At 51.2% G+C, this 18,178-nt stretch overlaps 1 protein-coding gene across 1 annotated transcript in view; it reads right to left on the reverse strand.

Annotated features, from left to right (window-relative positions):
- Positions 1-18,178, reverse strand: part of Ssh1 (slingshot protein phosphatase 1) — a 54,388-nt gene that overhangs the window by 28,005 nt on the left and 8,205 nt on the right. Inside the window, exon 3 of the mRNA XM_059249382.1 lies at positions 469-572. Coding sequence (XP_059105365.1) covers positions 469-572 — 104 coding nt within the window. The remainder of the gene's footprint in view (positions 1-468; positions 573-18,178) is intronic.

Genomic DNA, 18,178 nt, shown 5'->3' on the forward strand with positions numbered 1-18,178 from the left:
GCCTCAGTACTTGGCAGGCATGTTCACCAGTCTGTTTTTGGACCTACATTACTCAATTTGACCCCAACTCTATCACTTCTGTCCTTTCCAAAAGGTAGCCATTACAGGATAAAGACATCCTGTCATATGACTGCTCAGGAGTGCGCCAAAGGCTCTTACATCGCCCCGTCGAGGTTTTCAGATGTTCAGGTGAGATACGAAGAGCCTCGGAGGCTGTTTTCAAAGGGACCGTTTACAGCTGTGGTGCACGCTGGTCCATTTGTTCAAGTCTCACTGTATAAGCTGAGATGTTCAGTTAACAGATAGAGAACACACAGGGAATCTGTGCATGCTTCCAACTGTGCTGATCATTACAAACCCACGATGCACGGCTTCCCCGGCCGTGAGACCCAGCAAATGACTTCCCTCCAACTGTGGAAGGTTCTCCTGTGGCACAGAAAGGGGCCCAACTTAAAGAGTTTCCGTCACCTGCATGCTTGTGAGGGTGCTGTAGACTCCGCTGGCCCTGAGGGCTGCTTCCCTGCTGTAGGAAGAGCGCCGCTCCTTTCACCATGAAAAAGCTCTCGCTCAAGCTGGGAAGAACAAAACCAGAGCCCGGTTAGAGTGATTTTTCGAGAAATACAGGCAAGACATGCTGCAGACGGAACACAGGACACACAAATGGCACATGACACTCAATGGGATGGAACATAATGGCCGCTGCTGCAGTTCTCAGGGGTAAGTGAGGCTTTGGTGGCGCACGCCTTTAATCCCAGCACTCGGGAGGCAGAGGCAGATAGATCTCTGTGAGTTCGAGGCCAGTCTGGTCTACTGAGTTCCAGGACAGCCAGAGCTGTTTCACAGAGAAACCCTGTCTCAAAAACAAACAAACAAAACAACAACAGAAGAAGTCAGAATGAGGGGCAGGCCTATGATTCCTGTTGCTTACAAGACCAGCCTGGGCAAATAGAAAGTAAAAAAAAAAAAAAAAGAGAGAGAGCTGGGGACAGGGAGCTCAGTGGTAGAGCATTTGTCTAACACACAAAAGACCCACGATTAATCCCTAGTGACACACACATGCACGCACCTCTGTCTCTGTCTGTCTGTCTGTCTCTCTCTCTCTCTCTCTCACACACACACGTCTCTGTCTCTCACACACCTATCTCTGTCTCTGTCTCTCACACACACCTATCTCTGTGTCACACACACACACACACACACACACACACACACACACACCCTGTAATAAGGCTAGGATGTACAAAAGGGCAGAGAAGGAACAAAACAACAACAAAACACATTTTTGCAGTTTTCCACTTATAATTTGGTTAACGATTTTCTGCTTTCAGGAGCTGGAGAGATGGCTCAGTGGTTAGGAGCCCTGGCTGTTCTTCCAGAGGACTCAGGATCAGTTTCCAGCACCCACATGGAGGTTATCAACCACCTGTAACTCCACTTCCAGAGGATCCCACACCCTTTTCTGGCCTCTGAGGACACCGTATATATGTGGTGTGCAATCATTAGTGCAGACAAAAGACCACACACATAAAATAAAATTTAAAAAAAATCTTTAAAAAAAAAGTCTTCAGGTGGGTGGTGGTGGTGCATACCTTCAATCCCTGCAGAGGCAGAGAGGCAGGCGATCTCTGTGAGTCTACAAAATGAGCTCCAGGACAGCCAAGGCTACACAGAGAGAGCCTGTCTCGGAAAACAAAAGACAAACAAAAAATCCTTAAATTTAAGAATTCCCTGGGGGGTTGGGGATTTAGCTCAGTGGTAGAGCGCTTGCCTAGCAAGTGCAAGGCCCTGGGTTTGGTCCTCAGCTCTGAAAAAAAAAAAAAAAAAAAATTCCTGGGGAAATGGAAGATACTATCTACAATACGAAAAGGCAAGCTCATCTTTGATACCCAATGTTACTGGCTAAACATTATGATCTACAATTAAAGGCCCCTTCGAAGGAAGCTGCGAGTGGCTACACATGCCCACATCTCAACACTTAAAAGGCAAGACTGGGGGCTGGAGAGACGGCTCAGCAGTTAAGAGCACTGGCTGTTCTTCCAGAGGACCCGGTTCAATTCCCAGCACCCACATAGCAGCTCACAATGCCTGTAACTCCAGTTCCAGAGAATCTGACATCATTATACCAATGCACATAAAAAAAAAGTTAAATAAATTATTTTTTTAAGAAAAGGTGGGACTGAATTCAAGCCAGTCTGGCTATCAAGACCCTACCTCAAAGCAAGCTAAATCTAGCATGTCATGCTAAGTGCTAAGAAAACACCATTTGGGCTTGCATGCAGGCCACCGGCTTCTGAGATAACCTGGCTTCTGTGACAGTGGATTCATTAAAACCCGAACTTTTCCTCATTAAGTTCTCATGGTGAGGGGCTGGAGAGATAACTCTTCGGTTAAGAGCATTGGCTGCGCTTCCAGAAAACCCAGGTTCAATTCTCAGCACCCACAATTTCCTGTAACTGGCAGCTCACAATTTCCTGTTAACTCCACTTCTAGGGGACCCGACACCCTCATACAGACATACATACAGGCAAAACACCAATGCACATAAAATAAAAAGAAGTCACTAAAAAAAAGTTGAAAGAAAAAAAAAAAAAACCTCATGGTAAAAAGAGACTGTTCAACTCTGAAGAACAATCTCAAGCACCGACCTGTGAACACTGACAACCTGGTAACGAGCCCCGGGACACCCAGTGTCGTCACAGACCCCCACAGGAGGGTCATCTTCAGGATATATGCATACATGCTGCACCGTCCCACCCACGCTGTCACACACCTGCACCCAGGAAGCCAGGGTTATAAACAGTCAGGAGTCTCTGCAGGCTCACTCCCAGGCAAAGCGGCGCTCATAGTCAACACCCTGTATGCAAGAGCCGCGCTGTCTCCTTCTATCGGCTGCAGAATCCCATCCCCAACCCTTTCCTGCTCATTTCCACAACCGAGCTTCCAGAACTCTTCTGATCTCCACTACACCCATCCGAATCTCCCAGAGCCACCGAGCCCAGAAAACTTAAAACAGCCAAGTTTGATCAAAGCAGCTGCTGAGTTAATTTTCAAGGCAACATCAACTCCTTTTGTTCACTAATTTGAAAAACAAAAACGGAAAAAAAAAAAAAAAAAAAAAAAAAAAAACCAACTCAGATTGACCAGAAACCAGAGCATGCTGGAAACAGCCAGCCATTAAACAGTGACCTTTGCCTTGGAAACCAAGAGCAAAAATTCCCCTTGGTTTCCCTCGTATTTCCTTTGGAAAAAAAGAAACAATGATAAAGAGCAGGCTGCGCTCACCCTGTGACCTGCTCTGAAGTCAGCTGTTCCTCTGGCTGATAAGAAGGGGCCTCCCCCTCCACTCATGGGGTTCGTCAGGGCCCGGGAGCCACCTCTGTTACTCTCCACAGCCAGCCGGAATGCTGCAGGGAGCCCCACTGCCCTGGGGACTGCAAGGTCCCCTGTGTCCTGGAAATACACAGGAAACAGCAGAACCCAGAGGCCAAGATGACCCTCAGGCTGAGACCTGAATGCTGTGGGGAGGATGGGAGACAGCAGACAAGATGAAGCTACTTCGTGGCCTGGATCCTAGGATGTGTCACGGGCACGGCTGGTACGGGGCCTCTGGTGTCCACAGGTGGCCGAAGTCGGCACCCGGTTTTTTATGCTGAGTTGCTGATGCCAAGAAGCTCAAGACCCCATGACCCTCTCAGACATCCATATCAGTCACGGTGCACACCTTTCTCTGGGTACCCAGTGCAAGGATGCATGCCAATCTACCAACCATCCATCCCAGACAGTGAGAAGAAGAAGAAAAAAAATCCTCCTTCTTACAAGAGATGTTAGAGTCCTAAGAGTTACAGAAAGTCTGACCCAGACAGAGGCAGCATCCTCCTCCACTACCCTAGGAAGTCTCAACCCCTCCCCACAGCCCTGTTCAAGGCTTTTATCTCCACAGCACAAGTCCGTTCTCAGACACTGCCTGCTACCCTTGGGAAGACTGTGTAGGGAAGACAAACACGACCCTCAGTCCCCAAGCCCCGGCTCTCACACAGAGAGTGCCATCCAAACCAGCTCCCAGGGAGAACAGGAGTCAGCCGCGCCGGCTTATGGCTTACGTACTAATGTGGGCTGGAAACCTCTGGACGGCAGAGGTACTGGGTTGGCCGAAGGAAGACACAGAAGTCAGAAAGATAAAAGAGTTCCATGGCCGCGGCGCTCACATCCGTAGTAATCCTGCTGAAACAAGACGGTGCCTGAAGAGGCCCAGCCATCCACAAGGCACGGGCCAGCCCGGCGAGAGGCAGAGGGGCTTTCCAGAGCAACAGTGGAGTCCCTCCTCAGAGGAAGGTCCTACCCAAAGAGCAAGAGGCTCTTGTGGCCCTTGTCTTTTTCTGATGTTTTGGCTTAAAAAGGCCCTTGTCCCAGCATTCCCTGATGAAAGGGTCCATTCAGAGGAAACAGAGCAGCTGAAGGCTATGCAGTCAGGGTGCTCCCACGGGCTTTACTGCGGGCGGGCGTTGGAACAAGCAATGGGTGTGCATTCGGAACCAGGAGGGAAAACAGCTGGCCACCGAGTACCAACCCCCCGTGAGAGGACCCCATCCTGGGTCAAAACCACATACAGGAGGAGGTGGCAGGGCATCGCTTTCTTTCAAATCCCCACCCACCCATCCCACCAGGCAGGGTCGTGGGCGGCTGCCACGGGCAGTGAACAAGGCATTTTCAAAAGCAGCTCTACATCCTATTAAAAAAAAAAAAAAAAAAAAAAAAAAGCTTCAGTCCCGTTTCTACATTTGTAGCTACTTAAAGTTCCTGGTGGCCTCAGCTTGGGACACTGCAGATGGAGGAGGGAATCCCATGTGCTTCTGTGAGGATCTTCAAGAGGTGTGAGGTGTCCCAGCAGGCCACGCTCCAAAGCTAAAGCAAGTCTCTGACCCCAAAGGGCTGGAGACGCCGCCGTAGGTTAAGCACAGGATCCTGGCAGGGTGTGAAACAGGAAGAGCTGGGGACCTGGACTAGTCCCTGGGGGAAGGAGCACTAAGGAGGAGCCCCTGGAAGGTCTTGTCCGGAAGCCTCTCCCAGCTCCAAACGATCATTTAGCCCTCGCTGGAGGAATGAGTGAATCACACACTTCTGGCTCAGCTGATGTATAAAGCATCGCTCATCCAGGAACACACACACATCTTCACCGCTGCGACTGACTCCCATCCACGGGCCCCACACCCGCCGTCTCAACCACGAGGGGGTGGCTTTCCTGCTCCTCCAGATAAGAATCTGCACCACAGCACAGCTGCAGCCTCTGCACACACCTGCTCTGGTGGCCCACCACAGCGTCAGCAAGAACAGGCGACAGAGATTGTGTCCCCGGTCCCCCTTCCAAACATCCAGACACAGAACACAGAGCAAAGGCTGAGGAACAGCCCAGAGAAACAACTCCAGGCTAGGAAGACTTGGCTACAGAACGCCTCTGTGTGCCCAGGGGATAATCAAAAAGGCAGAGGACCGGTCACATCATCTGCCCACTGCCGCCACCACCACCTCCACCACGGCTGTGGGATAGGATACATCACTCAGTCCTTCTTCGCTGAGCAGGGATGGAGAGACCATGGGAGCAGCGGGGATATGCTGACCAAGTGTTCAAGGCTGGCTTCTCACGCTACTTAGACCCTGATCACGGAGCATAAACTCAAGCTGTGACACGTGAAAAGCTGTGAACCAAACCCTTGGCTGGTGGTGCAGCCCCAAGAAGTTCTCAGCACCGGCGTGTGCGGTCCCTACAGGCACTGGGAGTGACCGTGAAGAGTGCTTCGCAGTCTAGAGAGCTCACCCTCCACCGCTACACCTAATTCTTACAATGCCATTCTTCTGATAAAAGATCCACAATGGGAGAAGAACCAACTGTTGGAACTGTGCATTAAACAGGAGCAGGAGGGGCTGGAGACGCTCCCAGATCAATGCCCTACCTGCCCCATCTCCAGGACGGCAGGGCTGTCTGTCTCGCAGCTGAGGGACACCGGGACATTTAGATGGATTCACAGCCCTGGTCCTGGCAACGTGAAGTTCAGGATGTAAAGAAGGATGGAGACTATTTGGAGATAGATCGGGGAAAGGCTGCGAACGGGATGGAAAGTTCTCTCCAGTTTCTCCATGGCATCCTCCTGATGTCTAAATGTCACAGAGAACCCCGGCAGCCCTAGACATCTTTATTTTCTGCCTTCAAGCGTCCGTGGCAGGGTCTGGTTCCAAATACCTTCTTCAGAGTGTAAGAAAACAAGCTCTGGGGACAAATCTTCAACCCATGCCCCAAATGGGTCCCTGAGAGGGGGGGGACACTGGGGTTCTCTGTAGGGCATGGTGTTTTGGAAAGGGGTTATGGAGGAAAAAATGCTGGCAGGGCCAATTGCTAATGTCTTCGGTGCTGAGCTGTGTATTGTTTGGCTGGAGGCGTAGGCTTCCCTCAGAGAGAAGGAATGTCCAGAGGCATTGCAGACAGTTGGAGACATTCTCCGGGCCAGCCACATAGCCCTCCTTCATACCCAGCTGGCAGGAGCAGGCAGCTAGGAGCAAGCTCACAGGAGCAAGACTTTTGTCTCTGCTCAGGTAAGACGGCCAGTGAGTCCGGACACAGCTCTGCAAACCTTAAGACAGTCCATCCGTGACCCTCAAGAGCTCTCAGGCCTGTGGACAGCCTGCCAATGGACCTCTTCCTCATTGGGTAGGCCGGGCCCTAAGCCTTCTACCGAGGGCTGAGGTATAAAGGCTGCATTGTAAGGGGACTCTACAGCAGCAGAAGCAACCCAGCCAGCCAGAATCAACAGGAACGTGAAGGCAGGAGTTTTTAAACAACTCAAAAATTCCAAAAATGGATGATCTCAGCTGTCGCAGGTACTCGTGGCTTTCTGTGGTGTGAGGCCCCACAGGGCATTCATTAGTCAGTGAGGCACAAGCTTTCCAAGAATCCTTCCTTCCTCAGGCTCCAGGACCACCTGGCTCTGGCCTTCTTCATTTCTATGAGTACAACATGCTAGCATAAGAACCTACTGCACAACTCAAACCCGGTCAGTGTGCCCAAAGAACTGAATTGGTGTTTCATTAATAGATGGTATGTAGTGACACCTTTAGTCCCGGCACTTGGGAGGCAGAGGCAGGTGGGTCTCTTGAGTTTGAGGCCAGCCTGGTCTACACACATTCCAGGCCATCAAGGGCTACAATGTCTCCAAAAGAAAAAAAGAAAGAAAAAAGAAAAGGAGATAGTGGTAGGATGCCTGTTGTGTACTTGTGAGCCCCGAGGTCAGCCCTCAGCACCCACCCTCCACGCGGGGCTAGCTGCTACAAGGAATGGGAGCACTCTGCCTGTCTCTGGCCGCAAGCCAGGGCTGCACGGCTCCTAAGCACTGCTGTCCACACTCTTCCTCAGCTCCAGAGCTTTCTACCATGTGCTGCCATCCAGAACTACACGTGCGCTAACTACCCACCTACAGCAGCCACAATGGGCCTTTCCATGTAACGTACCTTCCACGCATCTGACTTTGGAGTCAGGCTCCGACTTAGGAGCTCCCACATCCCTCGGCACATCCTCTGCTGTTCCTCTCCTGTGGTCCCCAGAAACCTGTCTACTCCAGGGCTCTGTGCACAGACTCCTCACCCACCTCCCCACGTGGTGCTTGACAGAGAAAATCCCAGCTCTTCTCTGTACCAGTCCTTGGTGCAAGGTCAAAGTCCAAGCCTTGTTTTCCACACATCCTGTCCCCTGACCCACTGGTTGTAAACTGCTGCCTTGCCAGTATTTTTTAACTTGATAATTGGATGCAGGGGCCAAGACACACCCACTTATCCCAGGCACTAAGATTAAGTAACAGATTTGAAGACACTGAATGAACTAGAAAAACACAAGCCCAGACTGAACTGAATAAATACACCAGAGGGCTGGGGATGTAGCTCAGCCCCAAAGCCCTGCATTGCACAGGGCAGGTGTCGGGCTGCACACCCCACCTGGAACCCCAGCACTTGGGTGAGGGAAGCAAGATGATCAGAGTTCAAGGTCACCCTCTGCTACACAGCAAGTCTGAGCTAGCCTGGGCTACATGAGACTCTGTCTCAAAAAAAACATCTATCATCATTAACAAACCAAACAAACAAATTCACTAAATTGGAAAGTACCTCCGGAGGACAGGATATTAACACAGTTGGGAAGCATCCTCCCAAGGATACCGCCACCAAGACTTCACACCACGGGGGTGGGGGTGGGGGTAATTTCACGGTCCAGCAACCCATGGGTCAGGGCTTGGTCTCCTTCACCCGCTGCAACACACACCTAATCAGAAGGAACTACTAACACGGTCACTCAAAGGGCATTGTTACTAAATCATGCTCTCAGCAAGGAACACCATTAATCCCAGCATCCAGGATGCAGAGGCAGGAGGATGTCTGTAATTTCCAGGCCAGCCTGGTTTACATATGAAGTCCCAGGCTAGCCAGGGTTACATAGTGAGACCCTGTCTCAAACAAACAAAACAAAGCAACAATAACAACAGTAACAAAAGATGATGGTCTTGAATACAAAGTGTCCAGGTCATGAAAGTCAAAGACCATGGAATGTTCCAGATGGAAAGAACAGGTAAATGCAATGAGAAACCCTGACCTGGACTCTCTTCTACAAAGGGAGTCATTGAAATAACTTTTCTGTAAGTGTGAAATGATTTCAAAATTAAAAAAAAAAAAAAAAACAACAACTTTATAACCCACGTCCCACCCATGCAGGGGTACTGAACCCTAGGTTGGAAGCAAGCTAGTTCTACAGCTGAACCACACTCGGGTCCAACTACCAGATCATCTCTTGGTTGTTTCATCTTGTTTTCTGAAACACCATCTCGCTATGCTGCACAGGCTGGCCTTGAACTTCTGATTCTCCTGCCTCTACCTCCTAAGGGCTGGGATGACAGGTGTGTACCACCATATTGTCCTTTTTGTTTTTCGGGACAGGGTTTCTCTGTGTGGCCCTGGCTGTCCTCGAACTTACTCTGTAGACCAGGTTGGCCTCAAACTCTGAGATCCGCCTGCCTCTGCCTCTCGAGAGCTGGGATTAAAGCTGTGCACCACCACCACCTGGCAGATCGTCATTTTTTTAGCTGGCATTTATCACGGCTTCCCTTTACACCACTCAGGTCATTTACTTTCAGGCTTAGTGGCCTCCTGCCTGGGCCCCCTTTTTCCACTTGATGTTTCCTGACACACAAGCTGGACTGGAGTTCTCTGCTTGATCTAACAGTCCAGACTTCGAGAGCTGCTTCCTGGTGTATGTAAGAACTAATTCCACCACTTTCCTGCTCTGAGACCACAGGTTTGGACCAGTGGGTGGGTAGGTGGGGGGTGTTGACCTGCCCAATCGGAACCTCCCATTATGAGGGGCAGAGTACTGGAACCTGTCAGGAAGCGTCTCAGCACCCCACTCGTGATGTCTGGAGTGGCTGCAGCTTTGGCACTAACTACTGCGGCTGTCCTCACCTCTCAGGGCCAAAGTCGCCCTGGTTAATTGGCAGGATGGGCAAGATCAGTGCTCAGAGCCACACCTAAGGCAACCTGCTGCACAGTCATCCTCCTGGGTCTCCCTCTGGGTATCTCCAGGTGTGTCTGATAGGAAGCATCCTTCCGAGGAGCTGACAGGCTTAAGCTTTGGTTTTCACACAGAGTGGGTCTTGAACCAGTGAGCTCAAGTGATGCTCCTGTTCTAGCCTCCTAGGTAGCTGGGGCTACAGCTATACATCATAACACCTGGTGGTCTGACTTGCTGGTGTCCAAGGGTACCACTAGTCAGGCAATAAATGTTTTCCTTTGGCTCTGATGACCAGAAAACTTGAAGTCAGACATGCAGCCAAACTCCTCTGGTAACTATCAGTGTGTCCCAAGTTCCTCCCGTAAGGTTCCCCACTTTATTTCCTCCTTTTTACACGCATGCAGGTGCACATGCAGGCGCGCGAGCGCGCGCACCGCGCGCGCGCGCACACACACACACACACACACATTGTAGAATATTATTTTAAGATGTGCTTGTTTGTTTATGCTGTGGAACATTTAATGATGCAAAGATGTGCTACATTCTTTTGCTGCATTTTTCTAAATGTGAAGCTGTGTTACTGTGCCTGTCTAAAACACCTGGTGGTCTAATAAAGGGCTGAACGGCCAATAGCAAGGCAGGAGAAAGGACAGGCGGGCTAGCAGGCAGTGAGAGTAAATAGAGGAGAAATCTGGGAGGAGAGGAAGAAAGAGAAGGAGCAAGAGAACAATGAGAGGAGGATGTTGGGGCCAGCCACCCAGCCACCCGGCCACACAGCCACACAGCAAGCCATGGAGTAAGAATAAGATTTACAGAAGTAAAAAAAAAGAAAAAGTCCAGAGGCAAAAGGTAGACGGGATAATTTAAAGTTAAGGAAAGCTGGTTAGAAACAAGCCAAGCTAAGGCCGGGCATTTATAAGTAAGAATAAGCCTCTGTGATTTATTTGGGAGCTGGGTAGCAGGTCCCCCAAAAGACCAAAGAGCAAAAGAGTAGAAAAAATAACCAACAACGCACGCACGCACGAGCATGCACACATGAGTGCACACCTACTCTAGAGAGCAGATTTGACAGCAAGACATCTCACTGGCCCCTCACTAATGTTAAGCTCTGTTGTGCTCTACGAACTGATTGGTAAGATGTTTCAAAACTCTTTTGAAAGGAGTTGTGGTTGACATGGGCCTCAGCTCTCCCTGGGGGTGGGGGGTGAGACCATTTTTTACTCAACACAGTATCCCCAGCACTCAATGCAGAGCCCACAAATACTGAACACACACTCACTGATAACCAAGCAAATACCCAACAAAACACACCCCATCACCAGGAAGCTTCACTCTTTGCTATTCTGCATGGGACGCTGTCCCATACACACAGGACGGCTGATCAGGCATTCCTGGAAGTGGGCTCCTTGGGGAGGTACTGAGAATTGAACCTCAGGCCTTGTGTATGTTAGACAAGTGCTCCACCACTGAGCTACACGGTGTTGCTACACAGTCAGTGGTCTCAACTCCAGGCATGTACCTGCAGCAGACCAACACAAGGTGGCTACCAGCTCTGCTCACCACAGCCCATGCCCATGGGAGCTCTGCAGACATTCATATCAGGTCCAGGTTTTGGGAAACTTGCCCAGAGAACTCATGGTCAGCCCATGCCTGGGAGTGAACTCTGTGGTCATAGGGCATCCTCAGCAGAGACAGCCAGAGTCAATTCACATCTAATGGACCTCTTAAGTCTTTTAAAAATACCTTCAAAAGTAGCCATTTAAGGGCCAGAAAGATGGTTTAAGGGGTAAAGGTGCCCGCTGCCAATCCCTGGGACCCACATGGTAGACGACAAGAACTCCTTCAAACTGTCCTCTGACTGCTTCCTGTAAGTTGTGCCATGGGCTCACACACACATACAGGCAATAAATAAATAAATACTGTAACAATAGATTAAAAAAAGAAAGAAAGAAATTTAAACAGCTAATCCAGAAAAGAAAGGGAAGTAAATCTGTAAAACAAAGGTGCATGAGAATGCTGTTTCCAAGCTCAGAAAGATAAGAGTGTGAGTCAGCAGAACCTGGTAGGAACCGTGCATGAGTCAGCAGAACCTGGTAGGAACCGTGCATGAGTCAGCAGAACCTGGTAGGAACCGTGCATGAGTCAGCAGAACCCGGGAGGAACCGTGCATGAGTCAACAGAACCTGGGAGGAACCGTCCAAGCACTGGGGTTCCCTGTACAGGCTCCACCTGGTTGTCCGGGTTCTTCCCGGGGGAAATCACCTGGACTTTTAGCTGCAGCGTAGCAGGAGTGAGTGGCTGTTGACGACACCGTGGATGACAATAATAATCGCTCTTTTGCACCAAGGCAGGGCAACACCACACCAGGACAGGACCCTCTCTAAACCTCACCAGGGTTGGGGATATGGGCTTTTTCTCGGTGAGGTGCTAGCAGGTGGCTGGCCCGAGGTCACAGCCGCACAGGTTAGGTTAAAGGGATGTGGCACACCCCAACTATGAGACCCTGCTGTGCCCACACGGAGCCTATCTGCTGCCAACCATGCTTCTACGGCAGTCCATTTAAACGCTAAACTAGGACAGCCAGAGCGGTCGCTGCATCCGCCCCCGTGGGAAGCATCTCACACTGACCACCCCGGGAATGGGAGCCTGTGACTGGCTCACTGCCCGTGCCCCCTCGCCTGAGGAATGGCTCCTTCATTACTCCTGGCTGCTTCCTTCCTCAAACTTGGGGTGCTGACTGGACCACCCCACCATCACAAAGCTGCCGGCACCCAGGGCTGCCCACAGGACCACATACACCACAGACGAGCACTAAGATTCGAGTCCTTCCTAACAGCTGGTGGCTCTGCACCCAGCTGAGGGACAGCCAAGGGTTCTTGGTGGGAACACACCGTCCAAATCCTCAGTGGTCAAACCAGGTCCTTCCAGATTGGACCAGGACCCTGACCCAGCTACACACCAAAAATGTCTGACCTCGTTCACGGTGGGACTCGAACTCCTGAACGTGTTACAAGTCTAGAGGATGATTAGAAGCTCAACACAGACACACAGAGGCTGGCACGAAGCTCCCCCATGGAGCAGTTATCGTGGTCACCTCACAGAATGAGACTGGTGACCGGTGACTTTAGAACCTAATCTTGTCCTTGAGGTGAAGTGACCGGCCTGAGGTGGCATGGCAGACATCTCCTTCACAAGAACCTCGGCCTTCTAGTACTTTCTCACGACTCTCTCTCTTTGAGTATTTAATTCTGTTTTGTGTCTGTGCGCGCACGCGTGTGTGTGATGTCCGTGGGCGTGTGTCTGTGTGTGTGTATGCGTGTGCGTGTGTGAGATGTCCATGTGTGAATGACTGTCAAGGCACGCATGCAGAGCTCAGAGGACAACCTGTGACTAGCTGGGCAGTTGGTTCTCTCCGTCCACCACGTGGGTTCCAGGGCTGAAACTCCCAGTGTCTTTCCCCATTTCTCTAGTTTGTGAGACAACATCTGTGCAGCCCACACTGACCCGGAACTTCGGATCTTCCTGCCTCCACAACCCAAGCACCGAGACCAAAGGTGATGGGCCGCCGTGTCTGGCTTCACAGCCTCACGGGAGGATGAAAACCGAGACGGTCACAGGTGAACACAGGCATCTGTACAGGCATCACTCGAGTGGAGTGGACGGGAATAAGAACGGCCCCCTGGCATTCTCTTAAAGTCTAAGGATTGGCATTTCACAAGTTTAATGAAACCCACTGAAGTGTAATTCACTTTAACTGCAACAATGAATTTAATTAAACTCTGGCAGAATCAATTTAACTCTTCACCTCTGTCCTCCTTTGTCCCCACTATATGATGGTGCTCTAAATTTAAATGTTTTATACATATATTCTGAGTTTAAAATAAAATCTTCTGGGCTGTCAAGAAAGCTCAGAGGGTAAAGGCACTTGCTGTCAAGCAGGATGACCCAAGTCAGATCCCCAGTGATCGGAGAAGAAGCCCAAAAGTTTCCCTCTGACCTCCCCAAGTACACCGTGTCGGGGTGCAGAAGACGCAGGCTGAACATAAACCGGCACGCAGGCCTCCGGGTCCGGCGTCACCTTCAGAATCTGGCTCCGACCTCTGCACAGCTTCCCTAGAGTGGTTTCCCAAGGTAAGAAATGGCCCTGTGTGCTGCCGAGGTTTGAATGTGAAATGCCTCATGGGCTCACGCGCTTGACCCCTCGGGCTCAGTAGCACTGTTCTGGAATGGAAGGCTTTTGGACAAGAGGCCCTTGGGCCCAGAGGCGGGCTTCAGGGCTACAGACAGGCGGCAATTCTGGTTCAATGTTCCTCATCTACTGGAACGTGAGCAGGCGGCCCCATGCTCCTACCGCCACACAGCTGGCCACAGCTGTGCCTTCTCCACCATGGCGGGACTGTATGCCTCCAGACTGAGGTAAAATCAACCTCCCCCCATGTGTTGCTTCATCAAGTATTTTGTCTCATCGGTAAGGAAAGTAACCGATCCGCGTGCTATCAGAACACCATGAGAACAGATGCCGCTTCAAGCCCACGGCCCACACACAGGCTCCCAGTGAACACAGGGTTGTTATTTCTGCATGGTTTGCCCTGGCTACCCCACGAGCAGAGGGCTACATGACAAATGCTTGCATTGGGCGGAACTCAGAACGGTGCTCTCCTTACAAGACTTCTGTGTAAATGGGATGAGATACTGGATGCAGAGCGAACAGCAGGATGGAGTGTGGCCTAAAGCCTCCCCATCCCGCTGTACTGTTCTCCTTAGTTAGTGTGACACACCATTACTGGACCTGTTCATCTTCCTCCTTGTCTTGTCTCCAAAGCAGGTGCTCAGGAGGTGTTTGTTAACAAGAGGATCCTAAGCCGACTGGGACACTGGTGTACAAAGACTGAGCCACGGGTGCAGACTGGGACACAGGTGTACAGAGACTGGGACATAGGTGTGCAGAGACTGGGACACAGGTGTACAGAGACTGAGCCACAGGTGCAGACTGGGACACAGGTGTACAGAGACTGAGTTACAGGTGCAGACTGGGACACAGGTGTACAGAGACTGGGACACAGGTGTGCAGAGACTGGGACACAGGTATACAGAGACTGAGTTACAGGTGCAGACTGGGACACAGGTGTACAGAGACTGAGCCACGGGTGCAGACTGGGACACAGGTGTACAGAGACTGGGACACAGGTGTGCAGAGACTGGGACACAGGTATACAGAGACTGAGTTACAGGTGCAGACTGGGACACAGGTGTACAGAGACTGGGACACAGGTGTACAGAGACTGGGACACATGTGCACAGAGACTGAGCCACAGGTGTACAGAGACTGGGACACAGGTGCAGACTGGGACACAGGTATAAAGAGACTGGGACCCAGGTGCAGACTGGGACCCAGGTGTACAGAGACTGAGACACAGGTGCAGACTGGGACACAGGTGTACAGAGACTGGGACACAGGTATACAGAGACTGGGACACAGGTGCACAGAGACTGAGTCACAGGTGCAGACTGGGACACAGATGGACAGAGACTGGGACATAGGTGCAGACTGGGACATAGGAGTACAGAGACTGAGTCATGGGTATAGACTGGGACACAGGTGTACAGAGACTGAGTCATGGATATAGACTGGGACACAGGTGTACAGAGACTGGGACACAGGTATACAGAGATTGACCAACAGGTGTCTGTCACCAAAGTGCAGAGGGAAATGTCAAAAGACTCTGTTGTCCCCTGGGTAGTTCAAGATCACAGTCCATAAGACAGCAAGTCTGACCTATGGGACTCCCCAGGCCACCCAGGGCACACCAGGCACCAAGGCTAGAGCCAGTCACAAGAGTCCTTCAAGTATCTCCGACCCCACTGGGCAGGGCTGATTTCTCACACAGCCACAAACTGCTACCACTGAGCAACAAAGGTATATGGATGGCTTCAGCTGTTAAAGTTTCTAGCAACCTGTTACTCAGTTGCAGGTGACTGATAACACTGACCTATACTCCCGCCCACATCATCTCCCTCATGAAGCACCAAGTGGGTGTCCACACCTCAGAGGGCTCCTCCTGGCCTCTGTCAACAGAGGCTCGAAAACCCTCTGAAATAAACCCTTGAGCAAAGCAGGGGGACACCCAAGCGTGGGCAGGCCAAGAGCAGCGTTTCCAAAGGGCAAGTGGCAAAATGGTCTGCAGAGCAGGACAGGCTAGCCCAGCTGGACGCTGTAGGGCAGGGACAGAGGGCAGCCACACTCCCAGCGGCTCCAAAGAGTGGAATCCCCTAGGGAACCCCAAGTCAAGACCACAGGATGAAGGGCAGAGTAAGGGGTAAGAGAGTTCATGGGTTACCTCCCAAACCAAAAAGAACCCAGGAGGCCAAGCCTGCTGCCTTGACCTGAACAAAAGAAAATGAACGGGTTTGTGGCCCTGACTCAGACACACAAGAACAAAGACGAGCCCCCCACTTCTGATCCATACTCCGGGGGTGACACAGCCGTGTCTTCTCCCCAGTGCCCCACATGGCACACAACTACTGGGCCTCATGCCAGCCTCAGGGGCTCCCAGGATGGCGAGGGATCAAGGAGACACTGATGGAGGGCCACATGCTCGCTGACACCCATGGTCTTTGTTTTGTTTTGTTTTTCCGAGACAGGGTTTCTCTGTGTAGTTTTGGTGCCTGTCCTGGAACTCACTCTGTAGACCAGGCTGGCCTCGAACTCACAGAGATCTGCCGGCTCTGCCTCCTCAGTGCTGGGATTAAAGGACTGTGCCACCACTGCCTGGTGACACCCATGGTCTTAATCACACTGCTTCCAGAAGAGGCCAGCAGCCAGGTACATATACAGAAGGCCAGGGGGTCACTATGGGGCGGGGGTGGGGGTGGGGGGTGGGGGGTGGGGGGTGGGGGGGTGGACACCATTTGGCATCCATCTCCTTCATCTCGATGCCTGGTCACTTTCCAAATGTCTTCAGAGTTAGACCCCTGGTGCCCCAGCATCTCACGGGAATGTAGCCAGGTGTGGGCTGCTGGCTGCTCCTAGCCAGGGCATCCTTGGTGACCTTCTGAGGCTGGGACACATACATACAGGCCCACTCGTTCTCCTGTGCCAGCAGCCCTTCATGGCAGCCACACCCGAGAAAGACATTGAGGTCACACATAACCAACCAACACTCATCTGGTCCCACATGAGGAACTTTCCACAGGCTACTAACCAGAAGGCTATTTTCCAGTGTGGTGGTATTGTGTTCCCCAAAATATTGTGCACCCTAATAAACTTATCTGGGGCCAGAGACAGAACAGCCACTAGATACAGAGGTTAGAAAATGGTGGCACTTACACCTTTAATCCTAGCATTCCAGAGGTAGAAATCCCTCTGGATCTCTGTGAGTTCAGGGCCACATTGGAAACAGCCAGGCATGGTGACACACACCTTTAATCCCAGGAAGTGATGGCAGAAAGGAAAGATATATAAGGCGTGAGGACCAGAAACTAGAAGCATTTGGCTGGTTAAGCTTTCAGGCTTTGGAGCAACACAGTTCAGCTGAGATTCATTCTGGATGAGGACTCAGAGGCTTCCAGTCTGAGGAAACAGGACCAGCTGAGAAAGTTGGCCAGGTGAGGTTAGCTGTGGCTTGTTCTGTCTCTCTGATCTTCCAGTGTTCAAACCAATACCTGGCTCAGGTTTGATTTTATTAATAAGACTCTCAAGATTCATGCTACATTCCAGTCCGCAGGTAAGCCCCACAGAGACCTCTCAGGATAAAGAGCTTGGCACAGTGGCGGGGCCGGGATCCACACACGGACTTACCCGACTCAGGGCCCCATATGCTCATCACCCACAGCCCGCCCACTACCTCTCTTGTCTATAATTAACTACAAAGTCCGATCTTCATCCCCTACAACTATGTAAACGCCATGTGTGGGAAGAGAACTCGGTCATATCAGTAATAAGTGCCCTGACAGCAAGAGATGTGATAAAAACCACACAGAGCTGCAGCACACGGGGCGGAGACCAGCCTCCATCACAGAGAGACAAGAGGAGGGCCACCTGCTCTCTCTGGTACCGGAACAGTCCCACGTGAGACGAGAACATGGTTCAGCAGGCAGTGAGGAACGGAGCCTACTGAAAACGACATGGCTTAGGGGACCAGACCAGGGAGCAGGAGCTGTCCTATTGGATCCAAAACAAAAACAACAACAACAAAAAAAAAACGGTATGTGGGCAGGACGAGGGAAGGAAAGGCAGAACACAGTGATGCAGTGATGTGGGGGACTGGGAGAGAGAAGCAGGAAGGACCATGGGGGGGATTCACTGGGGTGCACTGACAGGTGGTCCTGGGACAGGTCCAACGGCAGGACTAGTTGATGGCACTACTCAAGAGACATAGGAAGGAGGAGGCAGGGGGACCCAGAAGACTGAATGGGATTCACCAATGTGCTGCAAAGAGATGAGCCAATCTAATCTCTTCTGTGACCCTGAAGAGCACACCATCACAACTGTCCCTCGGTATCTATAGGGATAAGGGGGGGGTGTCACTCCCACAGAAACAAACGTGCAGGTGTGCACACTCTGTGGCAATCTGTAGTAAAATGTAAATGGGGTAAACCGTCACAATACTGTATCACCTAGTAAATCAATGACAGTTAAAC

Source organism: Peromyscus eremicus, chromosome 23 (genome assembly GCF_949786415.1).
Source record: "Peromyscus eremicus chromosome 23, PerEre_H2_v1, whole genome shotgun sequence".
NCBI lineage: Eukaryota > Metazoa > Chordata > Mammalia > Rodentia > Cricetidae > Peromyscus > Peromyscus eremicus.